At 42.4% G+C, this 22,607-nt stretch overlaps 2 protein-coding genes across 5 annotated transcripts in view; both read left to right on the top strand.

Moving 5' to 3' along the window:
* LOC125466046 (ADAMTS-like protein 5) overlaps positions 1–5,196 on the top strand; it is a 161,269-nt gene extending 156,073 nt beyond the window's left edge. For 2 of the 3 annotated variants that reach the window (XM_059638526.1, XM_048560157.2), the window contains exons 12-13: positions 1,931–2,002; positions 4,080–5,195. In XM_059638526.1, coding sequence (XP_059494509.1) covers positions 1,931–2,002; positions 4,080–4,387 — 380 coding nt within the window. In that variant the 3' untranslated portion in view covers positions 4,388–5,195. Of the gene's footprint in view, positions 1–1,930; positions 2,003–4,079 lie in introns of all 3 variants that reach the window. The other variant, XM_048560158.2, reaches the window with a different exon arrangement.
* Positions 5,197–17,355: 12,159 nt separating this feature from the next.
* The window catches only part of LOC125465937 (uncharacterized), a 152,401-nt gene continuing 147,149 nt past the window's right edge, over positions 17,356–22,607 (top strand). Inside the window, exon 1 of one of the 2 annotated variants that reach the window (XM_048559964.2) lies at positions 17,356–17,825. The gene's annotated coding sequence lies outside the window, so the exon portion shown is untranslated. Of the gene's footprint in view, positions 17,826–21,307; positions 21,329–22,607 lie in introns of those variants that run through there. The other variant, XM_059638525.1, reaches the window with a different exon arrangement.

Genomic DNA, 22,607 nt, shown 5'->3' with positions numbered 1-22,607 from the left:
TTGCTGTCCTTCCTGGGCCTGGCCAAAGTGTGATTCCAAACTGAAAGTACTGTGGTTGACACTCAACTACCCTCTAGGCAATTAGGGATGGAAAATAAATCTTGGCCTTGCCCATAACGCCCACATCCTGTGGATGAATTAGCAAAGAAATTATCCAGGAGCATTTCATAGGTAAGACCTTACATGGATCACAGAATTCAAAACAAATAAAAGCTGCAATAATGAAAGAACATGAATTGGATTGAAAAGGTAAAACTGTCATGACCAATCACAGAGTAAGCTTGAAAGGTTATATGACTAAATCTTGTTCTGATGAACAGTTAACATTATTGTTCCTAATAAGCCCAGTGTAACTTCAATCCAGCAAAATATTTCAGTGAGCTCTACAGGGTGAATTTTCAATTATCTCGTTGGTGTTTTTGATTACAGAGTAGCTTAAATGTTGAGATAGGATTAGCCACACACAGAGCCTCATGTTTGCTCTTTGTAGCCAAATCAAACAAGCTCTTTGTTTACAGTTTTACTGCAAATGGTGGCTGCACAATCTCACACCCAATGTTAGATTAACAATGATCAATCACCAATGCTAGATCAACAATGTTTTTGCTTCCGCCAAGGCTTGACTCTGAGTTGCTTTAATGAAATCAATGTTTTGGCTCATGCAGTGAGAAAGAACTCATATAATGATGGCTTTTGCTTTGCATGTCTGAGGCAGAACGGTCATGGAATGATGTGTCATAGAAATGCTAACAATACACGTGTTAAATGGTACAGATATGCTGATAAAATCTCAACAGCAATAGCGTGTCTACACAAAACTACTTGTGACAGTCAAAACACATTATTTTGTCAGTCATCTTTGACAACATTGGGAGATCAGTATCCCAGTGAGTGGGCTTCCTGTCAGCTGCTGAACTGTTAACATCTAGGAAGAAATAATGAATGTTAAACCTCCTGTCATCTCTCCACTGTGTTTCTCTGACTGTGTCTCACTCCCTGCCAAATGCACTACTGGGCCAGGTTGCTACTTTGCCAAGTGCGAGGTTCTCCAAAATTGCCGTGTGCAAACACCAGAGGAGGAAGATTTGCATTTACATGGTGCCTTCTCTGGCCACTAGATAACGCATATCCCTCTAAAAACAACAGAGAACTATCAGAATATAGAAAGCACAGAGGCCGATTTGCAAACTGCAAGTTTATACAAAGAGCAATGTGAGAATGACCTGATATCTGCTTTTGTGATAGTGAATGATGGATAAGTATTGGCCAGGCCACCAGGAAAAGCTTCCTGTTCAAAATTTTGTATCCATCTGACAGGCCAGATGGTACCTTGGTTTCACATTTCATCTGAAAGGCAATATCTTTGACAGTACATAACTCCCTCAGTACTGCGCTGAGTGTCAGCCTAGATTGTTATGTTCAGGAGCTGGAGTGTGACATGAACCCACAGCCCGAATGGTATAGAGTTAAGTGAACTACTAAGTGAGCCATAGATGGCGTGCTAAAAAGCAGGGAGTGGGAAGGGGCAAAATGTGAGAGAGAGAGAGTGTGCAATTAGAACACAACCAAGTTTGAGTGATTTTGAGCACACAGGAGGGAGTATGTTGAAGAACCACAATGTATGATACTTCAATACAAACAACTCCTATCTGAATGAAACCGCAATGGAGCTGAGTCCAAGTCCATGGAACGGAGATTCTTTATTTATTTTAAAATTGGACCAAAAGCTTCGATCTCCTTCTCCCAGCAGCTGACATGAAAAGCTGACCATCCTTTGTGAACAATTTCTCTATTTGCTGCCTATCTAATAAAGCTGTCTTCTATTACTTGCTACCTGAGCAATAACTCCTTCCGATAGATGGTGTGCATTAATTGGCATATTGAAGATGATCAGGTGCATGTAACTAATCACTGTCTATCTCTGATTTAGGTTACTGCAGAAAGTGTAAGAAGTCAAAAGGAAAATCTCAAAGGATTAAACAGTACTGCCAGAAAGACTTTGGTAAGACATCAGTAAAATATAAAACTATTACTTTCGCAATAATAGCAGCTAAACACAAGGTATATGAATTTATTTCTCGGCCCCATTACAAGTGCTGCTTCTAATTTGCAGCGACATCTCTGTGTTACAAATTTTCTCATGTTTATTTTTGCAGCGGAGGTCAGCTCTGTGGAGTGTATTCACTGTTCACAGCATGAAGCCTGACCCTTTGGGAGTACGGGTTAAAGAATTGGCATTATTGAGCTTTAGCCTTATCGGTCGTCTCATTCAGCTAGCATCTGGGAATTCAGGATCAGTGAATCTGCCTCTCTGTTTCAGAGGAACTAACAGGAAAGCTAAATAAATGCTCCTTGCAGGACATAAATACACCAATGACCAATGTGCACCAAAGCCACAAAGATCTCAGCAACAGTATCAGTAGGATTTCTACAATTGGCTTCAGTGTCCTTGAGTCAATTAAAGGTAGAAAGTCAACAGAAGGTGCATTTGGTCAGTATTCAATGATCAGGAGGCCTGGCTTCACACCCTGCCTTCTCTAGCGGTGTGTCATTACATCTCTAAACGGGTTCATTACAAATATGGTGTGTGTGTGTGTGTGTGTGTGTGTGAGAGAGATGGACATAGGGTTAACAATCAGCCCAGTTGCAAAATGACGTTTTAATCATTCCTGCGTGGTTAAATGTTCAGCTGTCACTCACTTATCTGCCATTATATGTGTGTTTTACGTCGGTATCTCCCATTGTGAAGACATTACCCATCAGCACAGTGGCAAAGTTCTGTTTATGCTCCTGCCACATCCATCTCTGCTGTTAGCTTTGTAACGCCAAAAAGACAGGCAAAAACAGGGTTACCCAACAGGGCTCATGGAACTGACCCAGCTACAAATAAAATTCCAGTACCTTAATACTAGATAAGGCACAAAAAATCCACTTGCTGCAATAATGTCGAGTGCTGTAATTTTTGAAATGTTGGTGGATCCACCTAAACTAACCCGTGTTTCTGATATCAGGTAGTGGCCAGGTCATTCCAATAAGAATAAAGGGAGAATTTATATGTCAGTCATTGTACTTCTAAATGTTCCTTTTAATTCTCAAAATGGAACAATGCAACAGAAGAAAGGAAGAACTTGGCATTTACAGGGCATCCAATCACATCCTCTGGCATCCCCAAGTGCTTCATGTCCACTGAATCGTTTTTCAATGTCACACAATGCCAGGTTATATACCAACAGGTTTATTTGAAATCACAAGCTTTCGAAGTGATGATCCTTCTGAAGGAGCAGTGCTCTGAAAGCTTAGTATTTCAAATAAACCTGTTAGTCTATAACCTAGTGTCGTTTGACATCTGACTTTGTCCACCCCAGTCCAACACCGGCAGCTCCACAACATCATTTTCTGATGTGCAATTGCGGCTTTTAATTGACATTGATACCAATTGTTGTGTAGGCCAACGCTACAAACTATTTTGAGTAAAGCAAAGTCCCACAGCTGTCAGTAAATAAGTGAACAAATGATCAATTTTGGTAGTGGTCAGAGATAATGGGAACTGCAGATGCTGGAGAATCCGAGAGAACAAAGTGTGGAGCTGGATGAACACAGCAGGCCAAGCAGCATCTTAGGAGTGCAAAAGCTGATGTTTCGGGCATGGACCTTTCATCAGAAAATCATCATCTGATGAAACGTCCATGCCCGAAACATCAGCTTTTGTGCTCCTAAGATGCTGCTTGGCCTGCTGTGTTCATCCAGCTCCACACTTTGTTACCATCAATTTTAGTAGTGCTGGCTGGGACAGGAATATTGCCCAGGCCAACCAAAAAATTCCTTTATCCTCTTTGAATAATGCAATAGGACACTTGGCCTGTCCTTAAGCAGACACAGCACATCTCACTTCAATAATTTGTCCAAATGCTTGAACTCATGGTTAGTGAAGAGTGAATTTCACCAGCTGAGATAAGCAGAGCCTGTCTCCTTGAGAAAGGAATGTACAGAGTAGGGAATATGGAATAAAGTAATCATCAGTAAAATAAATCCTACACCTACTTTGGTCCATAAATGTTTCTACTTTCCTTCCTCACCAGTTTTTCGTGGAAGAATCCTCAGAAAGGCAATTGTGGGGTCGGAGACTCGATATGATGTGCAAATCAGGCAAACATACAAGAACAAATATCCCATTGTCCACAGGGAATACATCTGGGTGCCAAACACATGTGACTGTCCATATATTCTAGAAAAGCGAGAATACATCATGATGGCAAGGCGACACGTGAACTTTGAGCAAACACTGAACCGAATTCTACTGGAGCACAACAGTTTCGTCAGGCTCTGGCAGCCAAAGGAAGACTTGATGCTACGAGACATGGATAAATATTGCCACCGGTATTCATAACGCAAAGTCTATCATGATGTAAACATTTTACAACTCAATCCAATATTGGATAGTATTTGGGAAGAGCCCATGACATTGCAATAGAAAACCATATCATTCCATCATTTATGTGCAAATCTGCTATTAAGCACCTACTCACTGCTTATAGTAAGCCCCTCTTTCTAAGACACCAAGTACAATCCCTGGAAGGAGTTATTTGGAGATGACTGTGTGGGTCGAGGCACTGAGTTATTGGAAATAAGTTAATTTGGCTGCTTTGTCCATGCTCAGTTGAAATTAAGAAATATGTCCTCATATTGGAAAGAATTATTGGGACCCTTCAGAACTTTATATGTAGTCAATCTGAACTTACAGTGTCTGGTTTTTCTATACGGAATGTTCTCTATGATGAACTATTTGATATGCAAGGTACCATGATGTCCAATTTTGTTGATGGCGACAGAATCTATATTTTTAAACAAGCCAACCCAATATTACATTATTGTGACTGGAGCACAATGATAACTTTTCTGCAGCACCTTGAAAGTAATGCACTTCATTATTTTGTAGCGATTTCTCCCCATGCATTTGGGACATCTTTTCCCGAAGGATGTTCCGAGGTTTGGACAGGCTTACATTGCATGATCCCAAGTTATTTAAGGACAGGCATTATACCTGGCATGTTCTGAATTTTGGCTGATGTATTGGTATATGCCAATTATTTTATATCATTTATTTAAAAACATATATTAAGTATCTCACTTGTATACTGACGCTAATCACTTTGCATGGTACATTATGTATCTAAGCATCAAAGACTTTTTTAAGAATTTTATTGTACACTGTCATTAAAATTGGCAAACATTAATTAACTTGAATTGTTTCACCTCTGACATTCACACATGCTCAACCAGCTTAAATTTGTGAATATCAACTAAACACAAAATCTGTAAGGTTACAACAGGATGTTATTGTACTTGATCAAAGACCTGTAGAATGAAACCTTAACAGTGAAATAACAGAGGATTTGAAGGTTGTGATCTAAGTTAAATATTAACGAAACCAATTATAGAAGTGGGAAGGGCTACTTGTTCAACATTATGTCAAGGTGGTAAGGTATTTAATTTTTCCATAGCATTTCATGTTAATGTGCAGGGTCAGTAAGGAAAACAGAAAACATCTCAGTGCAAAATGGGCAATAGCAATGATGAATATTGAACATCGGATCAATGACATAGATGTAAAGAGAAGCAAAGGAGGATACAATAAACAAATAAAGGCTGAAGAGGAAGAAAGGGCAGGACGCTGTCAGACGTAAAGGAGGCCAGAATGTAAAGATTGAAACTGGTTGTTCAATGAATCAGAGGAACATTTCATCAGAAAAAACACAGAAAATGTGAAATGTAGGTGATTACTGCTAAACTGGGAAAAAGAAGACCAGAATGGGAGCATTCTGGGGCACTTTGCAAGTCAGAATTCCTTAATTCCTGTAGAGGGAAGACTTTTGAGTGTACTAGGTGGAGCAAGCTGCTATTGTGAAAGAGTTTGCCTGAGTGTATTCACATCTTCCTATAAACTGAGGGTGGAAATTTCTTTTGGAGATTAACTGGGAAATTATGTTTCTGATTCTGAACAAATGGAGGATTTACGTTCCTGGAGTGCAATTCTGAAGAAGAGTCAAACAGGACATAAACCTTTTAACTCTGTTTCTCTCTCTACAGGTGCTGCCAGTCCTGCTGAGTTTCTCTGGCACTTTCTGTGTTTGTGTCAGTGAATTAGAATTTTAGAATTGGATTTATTGTCACGTGTACTCGAGTACACTGAAGACTGTACAAGTCGCCATTCTCTGGACCATTTTAGAATACAAAGACAGAATTAGAAAACAGAAGCAGCAATAAAAGAAACAGCCAAAAGAAAAGGTAAACATCGAATCACTCTCCTGCTTTTGCCATAAGTCCTTGCTGCCAGAAGAACAAAGGCACAAAGTCCATCCCTCAGTCTGTGAACACTCAGGTGCCCTGAGCCCCTCACACTGTCACAGCTGGAATGCCACCGCCTTCACCAGTAGGCACCAGGACCCGGACATGGCCGAGAGCCATGCTGCATGCGTTCTTCTGGTTGTTTCATGTACTTATCTCAGAAGCAAATGAGTGACGATTCTTTCACCTTCGGCATTTAATTCACTGTAACTTCTCTCCCAGGAATCTCAAATTTCTTCAGCACTGGTGAAGACACATTCACCTGAAACATTAACTCTGTTTACTCGCTCACTGATGGTCACCTGTTGGTTGGGTGTATCCAGCAATTTTTGTTTTATTTAGAATATTTACTTCTGTTCAGTATTTCAAGTGTATTGGTAACAGTGTTCTGAAAACATATTGTTGGAATATTGGCCAGAGATCATCTTCCCATGTTTGTATACAGCATTGCTATTGTAACCAGAGCTTAGCATCCTCAGAAATGAGAAACGCCAACATTATTGATGCCAGTTCTGAGGAAGGGTCACTGATCCCAAAAATTCTCTCCACAGATGCTACTAGACCTGCTGAGCTTTTCCAGCAGTTTCTGTTTTTGTTTTGATGCTGTTGTCTTCAAAACATTAAAAAGACAATGCATACTCGCAGTAAGAGAAAAATTCCAATCTTTTAAGATAACGTCGTTCATTACAGTATTTGTTATGGAGTTGACAGTAATGATATCCTTCTTGGACTTGTAACCAGAAGTCCAAGCTAATGCTATCTGGCTGTAGATTCACATCACACCATGGTAGCTGGTGGAATAGAAATACAATTTTTAAAAAAGCTAACCTAGTAATGGTGCCTATCCAACTATGTTAAAAATCTATCCAGTTCACTTATGTCTTTTAGGGAAGGAAATCTACAGCCCTTACTGCATGTGGCCTGCATCCGACTCCAGATGCAGAGCAGAGTGGTAACTACCTCTGAAATGGCCCAGAGAGCCACCTCAGATTAAGGCCAATTACAGATGGACAACAAATGCAAATCTTGCCAGCAGCACCCACATATCATGGAAAAATAAAATCTTAAAAGATTATAATTTCCAACTGGTTGATTTACTGGAAAGTTAACCCCTCCTAACGTTGCTCAAAACATTCCTATGAACACTATCAGTGGAAATGTTTATACCTCAGGCCTGGTCCAACGAAACCATCTCCAAAAAAAACAAAGATCTGATATGGAAACATGGATTGAGTTACTGAAGATAAACCAAGTTTGAGCTGGAACACTAAAACCGGATACTGAACTGGAATTTCCACGGATCTGTTTTTTTTCTCGATTTGATTGTTAAACGTAGATTAGGCAATGTTGCCAAAAATTATATTTCATTTGTTTTTATATGTGTAATAGAAGGGAAAATCTGCCTTGACCAAATAAACTTCAATCATTTTAACGACATGATACTCCAATGTAATGAAATATTTAAAGTCATATTGAGACTCTTCATCTGTTTAGTCAAATCAAGGACTTTTCTCAGACTGTGTCTCTGCCCATCATGTTTGTCATATCCAGCTGGAAGTAGTCTGAAATGACTGTAATTCAATTAACAAGCACTGCAACATCAGCAAATGTTTCTTTAAGCATTTCAGTTTGACAAAAGTAAAGTGATCACTTGTGGACAGACTACAGTGGATGATTGAGGGATTTGGTATCACAAAGGGAAGGTGAGAACCACCCGCAGTCCTTGCTGTTGTGCACCCCTACCTCATCACCCTGTGAACTCCATCCTACTACAACTCTCCCATGCCTGGGTCCATTCTCAATTCTGTGCCTCAGGTGGGTTGTAGTACCAGCAGCAGCCTCCAACTCCCTGGTGATGCTGCTGAGCTGTGAAGAGCTGTCAGGGTCTGAAGCCAGTACATCTCATGACCACAAGAGGCCTTTGCTCCCAGGTATGGTCCACTTCCACCCCATATCATACCCGATGGGAACTTACTTCTGAAGGCCTTTCTAAAAAGCAGGGGCACAAGACTTGCTCAGCTCTCCAACCAGTGATCAAGACCTCCATGACCTCCATTAAATGCATCTGTGAAGGAAAAAACAGAATTAACATTTCAGGTCCGATGACCCTTCCTCAGATGCTGAGCATTTCCAACAACTTTGGTTTTGTTCCTGATTTACAGCTTCCGCAGTTCTTGCGGTTTTTACTTCCATTAAATACAGTCTTGAACCTGCCCACCATACCTCAGTTATCACAACCTCTGGCTGTTTTTTTTTATTGTACGCCTTCTAAGCATGATTTCTGCTGTGACATTGAGACCAGATGTAGAACTGTTGCCCTCAAGTGTAGCATGGCAATGAAGAAATGTTGTTTTGTCGCCTGCACTTCAGGAGTCTCGCTTTAAAGGCATCTGCTCGAGTGAGGCCTTTGGATCAAAATTATCAACCTCTCTCCAGAACTGATAAATGATAGAATCTCTATGGCGTGGAAGCAGGCCATTCAGCCCATCGAGTCCACTCCAATCCTCTGAAGAGTATACCACCCAACCCCTACTCTATACTTGCCATGGCTAATCCACATAGACTGCGCAACCCTGGATACTATGGGCAATTGAGCATGGCAAATCCATCAAACTCATACGTCATTGGACTGTGGGAGGAAACCAGAGCACCCGGAGGAAACCACACAGACATTGGGAGAATGTACAATCACACAGACAGTCCCCGAGGGTGGCGGGATCAAACTTGAGTCCTTGGCGGTGTGAGGCAGCAGCACTAGCCACTGAACCACCAATCTGCCCCCAAATGGACATTGGTTCTGTTTATTTGAAGTTCAATTGCAGGATTCCCAGCATCAATTAAGAATGAAAATATGAGAACATCAAGATAGCTGCAAAAATTGCATGCACAGAAGTAAGCATTGAGGAATTTAAGACTAGGCTTTCCCCAAATCTTTTTCCACCACAACCTCATTTTGAGGGTTGAAAATTGTCACAACCCATCAATGAGAACTGTGACAGCAAGAAGTGGGGAAATGTGTTCATGAGAGCCAGGGATTACATCTATTATAATTTGGTCAGAATTCCAGGGCAGACATTACTGCCTCTGAGCTCATGATCCCAAAATTTCACCTCGCAACCCCGTACCCCTCCGACTCCATGTCAGAAAGCCCAGATTTGAGTATAGTGTCTACATAACATGGGTGGTTTAAATATCCTCCAATATGTTGTGATGGCGTTTCCTTTACATATAGGTAGGAGAAAGAGAACATTACTTTCAAGCTGGTCTTCCACAATGTCACTCTGGGCTTAGCTTTGTTTGTGTTCGATCCATGTTTAGTGTACTGGATGTTATTGTTTTGCAAAATTCCCTTAATTAGCTTCTGGTCCTCCTGACTGTCACATCATTAAGTGTTGTGACTTTGTAGGATCTAAGCTCCATCTGGATATGTGTGAGTAGCCAGGTACTCTGGGTCATGCGCATGTCTCTCCACTTCTTGTCTGACACATAGATTAGGTAGTGCTGCACCTTCATGTCAGACATGTACCATTTTCATTCTCCCTCATTTTCTGACATGTTTGTCCCAAATTTCTAGAAACTTGGACAGCTGACGGCTCAACAGGATTGTCCAAACCTGCCTTCTGAGCATGATTTCTGCTTTTGCATTATGCCGAGATGTAGCGATGTTCCTATCGTCCTATGGTTTGTGCTTTTAAACCACCTGCCTGAGTGAGACCTTTGGATCTCAGACAGTTCAATGAGGCCACCCCAAAGTTCATACCCCTTTGACATCAATGCCTTCAAGAGGAGTGCCATTAGAAACTTGGAAAAATAGCTAGCAACTAGAAGAAAATTACTGCCATGTGTAGTGAGTAAAGATAATTGTAGACCGAGGTTATAAGGGAATCTCATGAGGGCATAGAATTTATTTGAATTGCTGTGATGAGGGACTCCGACATGCCTATCACATCCTCACTGCCTTCTCGACATTGTCCCAAGCCAATACAAAGTACTCTTTGCCAAGTGTCTTGTTCTGTTTGCCTAAATATCCCTGGTATGGTTGCGACAATATGTAGCTGTAAGAACATCGGATACAAGCACCTTTCATACTGTATCTGACCAGCCTCCCCTAATGACTTTCAATCATGTGTTCAATCATGGTTCAGTTGTTATTTATTCTTGTACCTGGTTGTATATGAGTGGACCCCAAAACCCACTAGGCTGGCGAAAATGAGATCAACCTTGATGTCTATCTGTCCATTTGTAAGTCCAGTGGAGCATATTTTTTTTTTATTTAACCACGTGCTTAGTGAATACATTTTATTGTGTAACAAAGTGTGGAGCTGGATGAACACAGCAGGCCAAGCAGCATCTCAGAAGCACAAAAGCTGACGTTTCGTGCCTAGACCCTTCATCAGAGAGAGGGATGGGGAGAGGGAACTGGAATAAATAGGGAGAGAGGGGGAGGCGGACCGAAGATGGAGAGAAAAGAAGATAGGTGGAGAGAGTATAGGTGGGGAGGTAGGGAGGGGATAGGTCAGTCCAGGGAAGACGGACAGGTCAAGGAGGCGGGATGAGGTGGTAGGTCGGAAATGGAGGTGCAGCTTGACATGGGAGGGAGGGGTGGGTGAGAGGAAGAACAGGTTAGGGAGACAGAGAAAGGCTGGGCTGGTTTGGAATGCAGTGGAGGGAGGGGAAGAGCTGGGCTGCTTTTGGGATGCAGTGGGGGGAGGGGAAGAACTGGGCTGGTTTTGGGATGCAGTGGGGGAAGGGGAGATTTTGAAGCTTGTGAAGCCCACATTGATACCATTGGGCTGCAGGGTTCCCAAGCAGAATATGAGTTGCTGTTCCTGCAACCTTCGGGTGGCATCATTGTGGCACTGCAGGAGGCCCATGATGGACATGTCGTCTGAGGAATGGGAGGGGGAGTGGAAATGGTTCGCGACTGGGAGGTGCAGTTGTTTGTTGTGAACCGAGCGGAGGTGTTCTGCAAAGCGGTCCCCAAGCCTCCGCTTGGTTTCCCCAATGTAGAGGAAGCCACACCAGGTGCAATGGATACAATATACCACATTGGCAGATGTGAAGATGAACATCTGCTTGATATGGAAGGTCATCTTGGGGCCTGCGATGGGGGTGAGGGAGGAGGTGTGGGGGCAAGTGTAGCACTTCCTGCAGTTGCAGGGGACGGTGCCGGGTGTGGTGGGGTTGGAGGGGAGTGCGGAGCGGACAAGGGAGTTGCGGAGAGAGTGGTCTCTCCGGAAGGCAGACAAGGGTGGGGATGGAAAAATAGCTTGAGTGGTGGGGTCGGATTGCAGATGGTGGAAGTGTCAGAGGATGATACGTATCGTCCTCCGACACTTCCACCACGCATCATCCTCCGACACTTCCGCCATCTACAATCCGACCCCACCACCCAAGCCATTTTTCCATCCCTACCCTTGTCTGCCTTCCGGAGAGACCACTCTCTCTGCGACTCCCTTGTCCGCTCCACACTCCCCTCCAACCCCACCAAATCCGGCACCTTCCCCTGCCACCGCAGGAAGTGCTACACTTGCCTCCACACCTCCTCCCTCACCCCCATCCCAGGCCCCAAGATGACCTTCCATATCAAGCAGATGTTCACCTGCACATCTGCCAATGTGGTATATTGTATCCATTGCACCTGGTGTGGCTTCCTCTACATTGAGGAAACCAAGCGGAGGCTTGGGGACCGCTTTGCAGAACACCTCCGCTCGGTTCGCAACAAACAACTGCACCTCCCAGTCGCGAACCATTTCAACTCCCCCTCCCATTCCTCAGACGACATGTCCATCATGGGCCTCCTGCAGTGCCACAATGATGCCACCCAAAGGTTGCAGGCACAGCAACTCATATTCCGCTTGGGAACCCTGCAGCCCAATGGTATCAATGTGGGCTTCACAAGCTTCAAAATCTCCCCTTCCCCCACTGCATCCCAAAACCAGCCCAGTTCTTCCCCTCCCCCCACTGCATCCCAAAAGCAGCCCAGCTCTTCCCCTCCCTCCACTGCATTCCAAACCAGCCCAGCCTTTCTCTGCCTCCCTAACCTGTTCTTCCTCTCACCCACCCCTCCCTCCCATGTCAAGCTGCACCTCCATTTCCTACCTACCACCTCATCCCGCCTCCTTGACCTGTCCGTCTTCCCTGGACTGACCTATCCCCTCCCTACCTCCTCACCTATATTCTCCTCTCTACCTATCTTGTTTTCTCTCTATCTTTGGTCCGCCTCCCCCTTCTCCCTACTTATTCCTGTTCCCTCTCCCCATCCCCCTCTCTGATGAAGGGTCTGGGCCTGAAACGTCAGCTTTTGTGCTCCTGAGATGCTGCTTGGCCTGCTGTGTTCATCCAGCTCCACACTTTGTTATCTTGGATTCTCCAGCGTCTGCAGTTCCCATGATCACTGATACCATTTTATTGTGTGTTTGTAACAGATGTTTAAGTCATAGACATGCGTTTTAGCAGAGCTCATTGTAGTCCAGATGGTTCACTCACCAGAGCTTTGCACCACATCTTCCTAACCCTTTGTGATTGGTTTGTGCAATAAAATTATTCATGACTTTTTTTACCTCTTCTTTTGTGGGATGTGAGCATCGTTGGCTGCCCAGCATTTCTTGCCCATCCCTACTCGCTCTTGAGAAGGTGGTGGTGAGCTGTTTTATTGAACCACTGCAGTCCATCTGCTGTGGGTTGATCCACAATGCTGTCAAGGAGGGAATTCCATGATTTTGCCCTAGTGACAGTGCAAGAACAGTGATGTATTTCCAAGTCAGGATAGTGAGTGGCTTGGAGGAGAATTTGAAAGTGTTGGTGGTCCCATATATCTGCTGCCCTTGTCCTTCTAGATGGAAGTTGTCATGAGATTGGAAGGTGCTGTCTCAGGATCTTTGGTGAATATCTGCAGTGCATCTGGTAGTGATAGAAAATACCACTGCTACTGACTGTTGGTGGTGGAGACAGTGGATGTTTATGAATGTGGTGCCAATTAAGCAGGCAGCTTTGTCCTGGATGGTGTCAAGCTTCTTGAGTATTGTTGGATCGGCACTCATCCAGGCAAGTGGGGAGTATTCCTTCATGCCTTGTAGATGGTCGACAGGCTTTGGGGCATCAGGAGGCCACAGTATACCTAGCTTCTGACCTGCTCTTGTAGACACCGTGTTTATGTGGTGGATCCAGCGGAGTTTCTGGTTAATTATAACCCCTGGAATGTTGACAGTGGGGGAATCAGTGATGGTAACACCATTGACTGCCAAGGGGCGATAGTCATATTGTCTCTTATTGATGATGGTCATAGGCTGACATTTGTGTGGCATGAATGTTACCTGTCACTTGTCAGGCCAAGCCTGGGTATTATCCAGATTTTGTTGCATTTGAACATGGGCTGCTTCAGTGTCTGAGGAGTCACGAATGGTGTTGAACATTATGCAATCATCGGTGAACATCCCCACTTCTGACCTTAAGATGAAGGGAAGGTCATTGATGAAGCAGCTGAAGATGGTTGGGCTGAGGACACTATTCTGGGAAACTTCTGTAGCGGTGTCCTGGAGCTGAGATGATTGACCTTCAACAACCACAATAATCTTCTTATGTGTCAGGTATGACTCTAACTACCAGAGAGTTTCCCCACAATACCCATTGATTCCAGTTTTGCTGGGGCTCTTTGATGCCACTCTCAGTTGAATAGAGCCTTGTCATCAAGGGTTGTCACTCTCACTTCACCTCTTGAATTCAGCTCTTTTGTCCATGTTTGAACAAAGGCTGTAATGAAGTTGGACCCTAGTAGAACCCAAACTGGGTGTCACTGAGCAGGTTATTGCTGAACAGGTGTTGCTCGATAGCACTGTTGGTGACACCTTCCATTACTTTACTGATAATTGAGAGTAGGCTGATGGGGCAGTAATTGGCCAGGTTGGATTTGTCCTGCTTTTTGTGTCCAGGACATACTTGAGCAAATTTCCACATTGCCAGGTAGATACCAGTGCTGTACTAGAACAGTTAGGCTAGGGGACTGGCATGTTCTGGAGCACAGGTCTTCAATATTATTGACAAAACCTTGTCAGGGCTCATAGCCTTTGCAGTATCCAGTACCTCCAACCATTTCTTGATATCAGGCAAAGTGAATCAAATTTGCTGAAGACTGCCATCTATATCACCTGAGACCACTGGCAGAGGCCGAGATAAATCATCTACTCGACACTTCTGGCTGAAGATTGCTACAAAGCTTTAGCTTTACCGTTTGCTCTCATGTGCTTGTATTGAACATTGTGACCAACATTCCCTCTTAACTGCATAAGTGTGAAAGAGCACAGCTGCTCCAGTGTTGAACTCTACACCAAACAGTAACTGTCCTAATATAGTAACATCCCATAAATACACCCATGGCAAAGGCAAATTCAGTAAAATAAACTGTCTCAGATGCAATTCTCCAGACCAAGAAGAAAACACATCAAGGGAAAACTCTGAGAAAGAGAGTAGCAGGGAAAGATATACTGCAGCTTCCAAACCCAGCTTCAGGACCCCAGCAACTGCCACTGAAAGACTGAAACTAAAAATCCTGGATCTAGGGAGCTTGACCCCACTCATTCAGGCTGTTTCTACTCTTCCAAATTTAAAATAAAACCCATGGCCTTACATAGATAACAAAGTGTGGGGCTGGATGAACACAGCAGGCCAAGAAGCATCTTAGGAGCACAAAAGCTGACATTTCAGGCCTAGACCCTTCATCAGAAAAGGGGGAGGGGGAGAGGTGTTTTGAAAAAAAGAGGGAGAGATGGGGAGGTGGATCGAAGATGGATAGAGGAGAAGATAGGTGGAGGGGAGACAGACAAGTTAAAGAGGTGGGCATGGAGCCAGTAAAGCTGTTTGTTGGATTCAAATAGACAGCTTTGTACCTCTCTCTTAAAACGCCTCTTCAAAAAAAGAACAGGACAAAATACACCTCTTAAAGTTGTTATGGCAAATGGGACTAGATTATTTTAGGATTTCTGGTCAAGATCAATTGGACAAAAGGGTCTGTTCCCATGCTGTTCCTAACTCTATAACTGTATAACTTCCTATTCTTGCTGCCCAGGCTTTTTGTTTGGTTGTGTCCTATTGTAGCATCTGATCACATTTCTTCCACACACAGATCCAGTCGGCATATCATACCCCATGACTCACAAAGATCTTGAAACACAGGACAACTTTGTAGTCGGTGGAACAAACTGCTTTTCCCACACAGCTTGCTCACCTTCTGCATCCTAGCTACTACATCATGTTGGCAGCTGCACCTAAGGCATGAAGACATTGATGTCCAAGGTGTAAGGACTTTGTATGTTCTTCATGCAGCAGTGAGTTAATGTTACGTCTTTCTTTTTCACTCAGGCATCTTAATGAAAAGTTTTGATTGGTATTGAATCTATACTCAGTTCCGTTATCCACTCAGACAACTCAACTCTGAGAAATCACAGTTCTTGCCCCGCCACAGCACATATGGACAAACTGAAAACTGATTCTCATGGCTCCTGGCTGTAGGACATTCATTCCAAAGTGTGAATTCAGAAGTTAACTTTTACACGAAGCAGATCTTATCAAAGTTTCCCTGGTACTCTTCAGACAGGCCTAAAGTATTGACTCTGTGAAACCCTCATTTTCATTGGCTTTTCGCCACTTGTTTATTTGGTTCTGCAATGACTAAATGTAAAAAGCATAGCTCTATCCTTCGTTTAAAGTACCATTCAGGTAAAATGTGTGTGGCACTTCAATTCCTGAGATGGAATTAGATAGTCATATTCCTGATGTTCCCCTGTCTTTTGCAAAAGTCTGTATTCATTGCTCATAGAATCACAGGATCCCTACAGCATGGAAGCAGATCATTCAGTTCATCAAGTCCACATCCACCCTTCGCAGAGCATTCCACCCAGACTCACACCACCCCCCCTCACCCTAATCCTATAACCCTGCATTTCGCATGGCTAATCCACGTAGTCTGCATATCCCTGGGCACTATGGGCAATTTAGCATGGCCAATCCACCCAAACTGCACATCTTTGGACTGTGGGAGGAAATCAGAGCACCCAGAGGAAACCCACTCAGACAGTGGGAGAACATACAAATTCCACACAGTCACCTGAATAATCGAAACCTAATACTGTGAGGCAGTGGTGCTAACCGCTGAGCCATCATGCCGTCCCATCCCTAATTACCCTTCAGAAGATGATCATGAGCATCAGCATGTCACGAGGCAACAAGGAGTCAAGCAGATTTCTGTTGGTCTGGCTTACTTCAGCCAGGCAAGGACAGCAGCTTTGGTTTTTGTAACAATCCAGTGACTTGGGGGTCACCATGACTGAGACAGGCATTCATTCCAGGCTTAAATTAAACTCTAAGCTCCACCAGCTGCTATGCTGGGATCTTGCTAGAGAGTGAGACCGAGCCTGTAATTTATTCATCCAGTAACATTTCCATTTGTGGGACGTGGGCATCGCTGTCTGGTCAGCATTTATTGCACATCCCTAGTTGCCCTTGAGAAGGTGATGGTGAGCTGCCTTTTAGAATCGCTGCAGTTCACCTACAGTGGGTTGACCCACAATGCCATCAGAGAGGGAATTACAGGATTTTGACTCAAAATCTATTGTTCCATCATCACCATGTGTGTAAGATGTGGATTGATTCCTTCCTGTTGCATTTTTGTGATTATTTTATGTTTATCATGCCATCAGTACAAACTTTTACAGTCTAGACATGACCCAACTCCTTGGATGGAAAGAAAAAACGCCCTTCATTCATTGAAATATTTTTGCCGTTTGCTCAATTTACAATCTACTCCTTGACATTTAACAGTAGGAGCATACAGAAAATGTCCTTTTTTCAGAAAAAACAGATCTCTAGCAAAGTATTTCTTAGTTTGAAAGCATCAAGTTAAACTGAGCACTCAAAAGGTTAATACCTCCTTATACACATTCAAATTAGCCTTATTGTGTTCCCTAGCAATTCCATGGAGATATGCAAATTAAATACAGATTTATGCATCGACGTTGGCAAATTTACTCCCAAGTTAGTGTTACTGCAGCTTGAGTTAGCTAATCTTTTATGATTTAAACTGTAACAGGGCAATATAAGGTGTCTAAACTTGTGAAGGAATGTGGGACTTATAGAGTAATCTTTAATGGCTGTTACAGTGGAGATTGCTAATTTTCTCCTGCATTGATTATCCAGGAGTAACACACAGCTCAGCAAAATGCAATCATGGCCAATTACTGATTGAAAATTTATTGATGATAACGCTGTTAAAAAGACTAAGAAAACTGTTATTTTCTAGCATTATGATCTTCAGTTTGAGTGCAAGGCAGGATATTTTGCAAATCAATGGCATTGCTTTTAGGGAGCTATTTATAGGTGCAGCAGTGTAAGTGTGCCAGGTGTATCTACCTGCAGAAAGAAGATGTCAAGAGTCTGAGCAAAAAAGGATTTTAAAAAATACCCAAACATCAAGGAAAAAGGAAAAGGTAAGGCTCTTGATTTTATTTTTGATGATTCTTTTAAATAATTATTTTAAAAACATTAAGTAGCTATTTGTTATGGAATGATTGAAGCTACAGAGTGTTAACATATCCTTGCGATTCGAAACGTGACCTCAAATCAATTGAATGTAGCTTGTAGCTTTCTTTCTCTTATCATCTGACTATGAAGTGAATGTTTTGTTGTGCATTTTAGATACTTAATGCTGTGTAGGACAAAGGGAGAAATATGTGGAATGATGAAATATGTCTTGAATGTGCCTTCAAATTGAGCATCTGTAGTCTAATTCAAGATGTAATTATATTTCAATATTGTTGCCTCTGGATTCTTCAAAGAGCCCACTGCAAGTTGCAATCAGATCAGAACGCTTGACTGATCTAAATTTAAATGTGATCACTCCATTAGTTTCTGTACATCTGTGGTCTCTTATCAAATCCTAAACAGTTGAAACACTCACACTTTTTGCCATTTTCTTCAGAAATGAGTTAACTCAGCACAGGTCAGCAATATCCATGCTCTGCGTGATACAACAGCACATGAGGCAAGATTTCAATGCGTGGAAACCTTTCATTTGTGAAACTCTGTAGGTTATTTTCCAAATGTGTATTTTGAGAACTGTGCCAAGAGTATGGATTTGTTTTGTTAATTTGCCTGCACAGTGAGGATCAGTGTTGATCATATATTAATAATAATATTTATAATAATATTATAAATAATAATAATTCATATTGATCATCAATACGAGCTTGTCAATCCACTGCACCATATAAAGGTTGCACTCACCATAAATGAAACATATTGCAGGACCTGCCTGGTCTCATCCAGGAGAACAAGATACTTCCTGGTCTAAGTAGAAGAGTCTCTTGTAATTAACAAGATACAGCTCATTACATGTTAGCAAGCCATTACCTTAATATGATAGACCTGGTGACAGAGACTTTGAGGAGAACTAGAGGTTTAGTCTCACTCCTTCAAGGTAGGTCATTTAGGACTGAGATGATGAGAAATTTCTTCACCCTGAGCCTTTGGAATTCTCTACCATGTAAAATGGTTGAGAGCAAAACATTGAATGCTTTCAAGAAGGAGTTAGATACAAGTCTTAGGGTTAAACAGGTGAAAGGGTATTGGGGAGTAAGTGGTAACATGGTACTGAGTTGGATGGTCAGCCAAAGGGTATTGGATGGTCAGCCAAAGGATATTCGGGAGTAAGTGGTAACATGGTACTGAGTTGGATGGTCAGTCGAAATGATATTGGATGTGGAGCAAACTCTCAGGGCCAAATGGCCTACTCTTTCTCCTATTTTCTAAGTTTCAAAGCTGTTCTGCCCCAGGTCCCTATGGTAGTATCATAGTGGGTGGGGATTATGGAACTCCTCAATATTAACTCTTTCAGAGCCATATACAATAATTTTCACCATCATTACTTACTCAAAGAACCCTCTGCAAGTTGCAATCAGATCCGAACACGACTGATCTAAATCTAAATGTGATCACTTCAGAAGTTTCCATAATAATCCCAGAGTTTATCACTCATCTAATACAAAACCCATTGTATTTTCAATTAGAACATAAAACAGCACGGGAGCAAGCCCTTTGACCCAGCATGTCTGTGCTGACCACGATGCCATTCTAACCTTATCCCCATCTGTCTGCATATGGTCAAGATCCTTCTATTCCCTGCCTGCTCACATGAGTGACTAAATGCCTCTTAAACATTGCTATCATATCTGGTTTTACTACCTTCCCTGGCAGCGTGTTCCAGGCACCTATCACCTTCTGTGTAAAATATTTTCCTCATGCACCTCCCTTAAATTGTTCCCAACTTACCTTGAACCTTATGCCCTCTAGTATTTGACATTCCCATCCTGGAAAAAAGGCTCCGACTATCCACTTTATCTGTGCCTCACATAATTGTATATACTTCTATCAGGTCTCCCTTCAGCCTTTGACACTCTAGTGCAAACAATTAAGTTTGTCCAACTTATCCTTATAGCGAATACAGGCAACATCCTGCCCCCCTTTCCAACGTCTCCACATCTTTTCTACAGTGTGGTGACCAGACTCAAATATAGTCGAACTAAAGTTTTATATAGCTGCAAGACAACTTGCCAACTTTTAGACTGAGTGCCCGGACTGATGAAGGCTTGTATGCTGCACAACTTTGTTACCACATTCTGCTAATTCCTCCTCCCTTTGTCAGACTGCATTTGCCAAATGGAAAAATAAATGTATTCACAGGAAGCTTGTAAGAGGTCACATCACTCTATGGCCAATTATCAAGCTTTGTCCAAGCATGGATGAAGAACTCAGGAACAGCAGTGAATAGTCAATAATACTCACATCGAGGAAGTATTTAGACAAGTCCCAAGGAGTCTGCATTAAATATAGCTCAATACAGATCAAGGGAAAAGGTAAATGGAAACATGACTGACACAGAATAAGGGGCCGAAAAGGGTCTGAGGAAGGGTCACTAGACCCGAAACGTTAGCTCCAATTTTTTCCTTCACAAATGTTGCCAGACCTGCTGAGCTTTTCCAGCAACTTCTGTTTTTATACCTGATTTATAGCATCTGCAGTTCTCTTGGTTTTTACAGAGTATGAGGCTTGTGGTCAATTGATGTCAATCAACCCCAGGGTAACTACTTGAATTCCTCAAGGCAGAATCCAGGGCTGAAATTATGTTTAGCTGCATCACACAAAGACTTTCTCTCCACCTTAAGCTCAGATATGGAGCTGTTTGCTGTTCACAAATGTGAAAGGTCATGGGCTCCCAGGTACATTGGCAAGTCAGATCCGAAATTGGCTCAGAGGAATTATGCAAACGTTAATGGCTAATGGCCATTTCAGTAAGGCTGATGGAGATCTAAAGTCTATGCATAAAAGGGTGGTAGAGACAGAACTTCTATCACATTTAAAAAATACTTGGATATGCACTTGAAATGTTGCAACCTACAAGTTTATGGAATAAGACCCAGAGAATGGAATTAGGCTAGCTGCCTCTTTCTTAACAGGCATGGACATGATGGGCTGAACGACCTTCTTCCGTGCTGTAAGTATCTGTGATGGCACATGCCCTATTTACAATTCCTTTGATAATAAAATATGCACATGCTTGCACAAAGGATCTGCAAATAACACAGACATATAGCCAAATTAAACAGCAGGTGGATGGGTAATAAAAATCACATTTTAATTTATCATCTTTATTAAATCATTTATGTCAGAGGAGCCTTAATATATAATTGGAATGTTAATCTATTAAATCAGGAAGTCCCTGAGAATTTAAAATAGAGTGTGGTATACTAAGCAATATGCTGTCATTGTTAAACCACGTATATTTGTGTTAGTTTTAGATGTATTCCATAATCAATCAGGTCCACCTTTAAACAAACCATTGATGAGGGTGAGTAATTCTGGTCTGGCCACTAAATTCTGAAAGAAATTTTCGAGACTTTTGAAAATGGAACAGTGTTGGCAGCCTTCTGCAGAGGTATGTGCTTGAGATGAAAATGTGCGTCAGCTAAATCGATGTAAGATCTATGTGGGCCAGGAATGTAGGGCACTGAGTTATTCTATGCATCTGTCACTGTCATACATTTTTAAAAGAGGTCCAATATTTTCATACTCGAGATTTTTTGGTATAACAAAGAGCAAATTCACTCTCCACACCACATATAGAATTCCGAAATCACAGCACTGTTACAGTGCAGAAGGAAACCATTTTGCCTAGTACTCTCTGAACACTTTAACAGTAAAGAATTCTTGCCTAATCTTACACATTATTTCTATTTAAATCATCACCCAATGACCTGTTGAATTCCTCAATCAAACCTGCCCCCAGCACACTTCCAGGCATTGCATTCCAAATACAAGTCACTGACTGTGTGAAAAATGCAAACATTAATTTGTCTCACCTTACATTTGCTTCTTTTATAAGAACTGTATGTAACTGTAACAATTGTCATAATTTTAGAGAAAATAACTTTTTTTGGTTATAGCAACAGAATAAAAGCAAAGTTTGGTGAGTGCTAGAAATCTGGAATAAAAACAGGAAGTGCCGATGAAACTCAACTGGTCTCGCAACATCCTTGGAGAGAAAAATTAAAGTTAACATATTGATTCTAATATGAACCTTCTGCGAATTTAGGTGGGCTGGAAAATGATGTCTTTATACTGTTGACAGAGGAAGAGGAGCAAATGGAACAGAAGGTAAAGGTAATGAGAGTGATAATAGTAAAAGAAGAGAGATACAGATGCAATGTCCTGTTGGCACAGGTTTACTTTCAGCAGAGCCATTAACACCTATTCTTCACCTCTATATTTCCTCTACTACCCTTAGCACTCAATTTGTCTTTTCTTCTAGACGTCCTAGACAATTCCGATTGCTACTCTTCACTTGTTGTCAACAGTTTGAATCATATCATAGAATTCCTACAGTGTGGAAACAGGCCCTTCAGTCCAACAAGTCCACACTGACCCTCAGAGCAACCCACCCAGACTCATTCCCCTATAACCCACCTAATCTACACATTCCTGAACACTATGGACAATGTAGCATGGCCAATCCACCATAACCTGCAGATCTTTGGACTGTAGGAGGAAACCCACACAGACATGGGGAAGAATGTGCAAACTCCACACAGGCAGTCACCCGAGGCTGGGATCTAACCTGGGTTCCTGGTGCTGTGAAGCAGCAGTGTTATTCGCTAAGCCACCATGCCACCCCTCCACACACATCTTCTGAAGACCATCCCACCCAGACCCATCCC

The sequence above is a fragment of the Stegostoma tigrinum genome, chromosome 30, assembly GCF_030684315.1.
Source record: "Stegostoma tigrinum isolate sSteTig4 chromosome 30, sSteTig4.hap1, whole genome shotgun sequence".
Lineage (NCBI taxonomy): Eukaryota > Metazoa > Chordata > Chondrichthyes > Orectolobiformes > Stegostomatidae > Stegostoma > Stegostoma tigrinum.
This window is presented reverse-complemented; position numbering and strand designations above follow the sequence as displayed.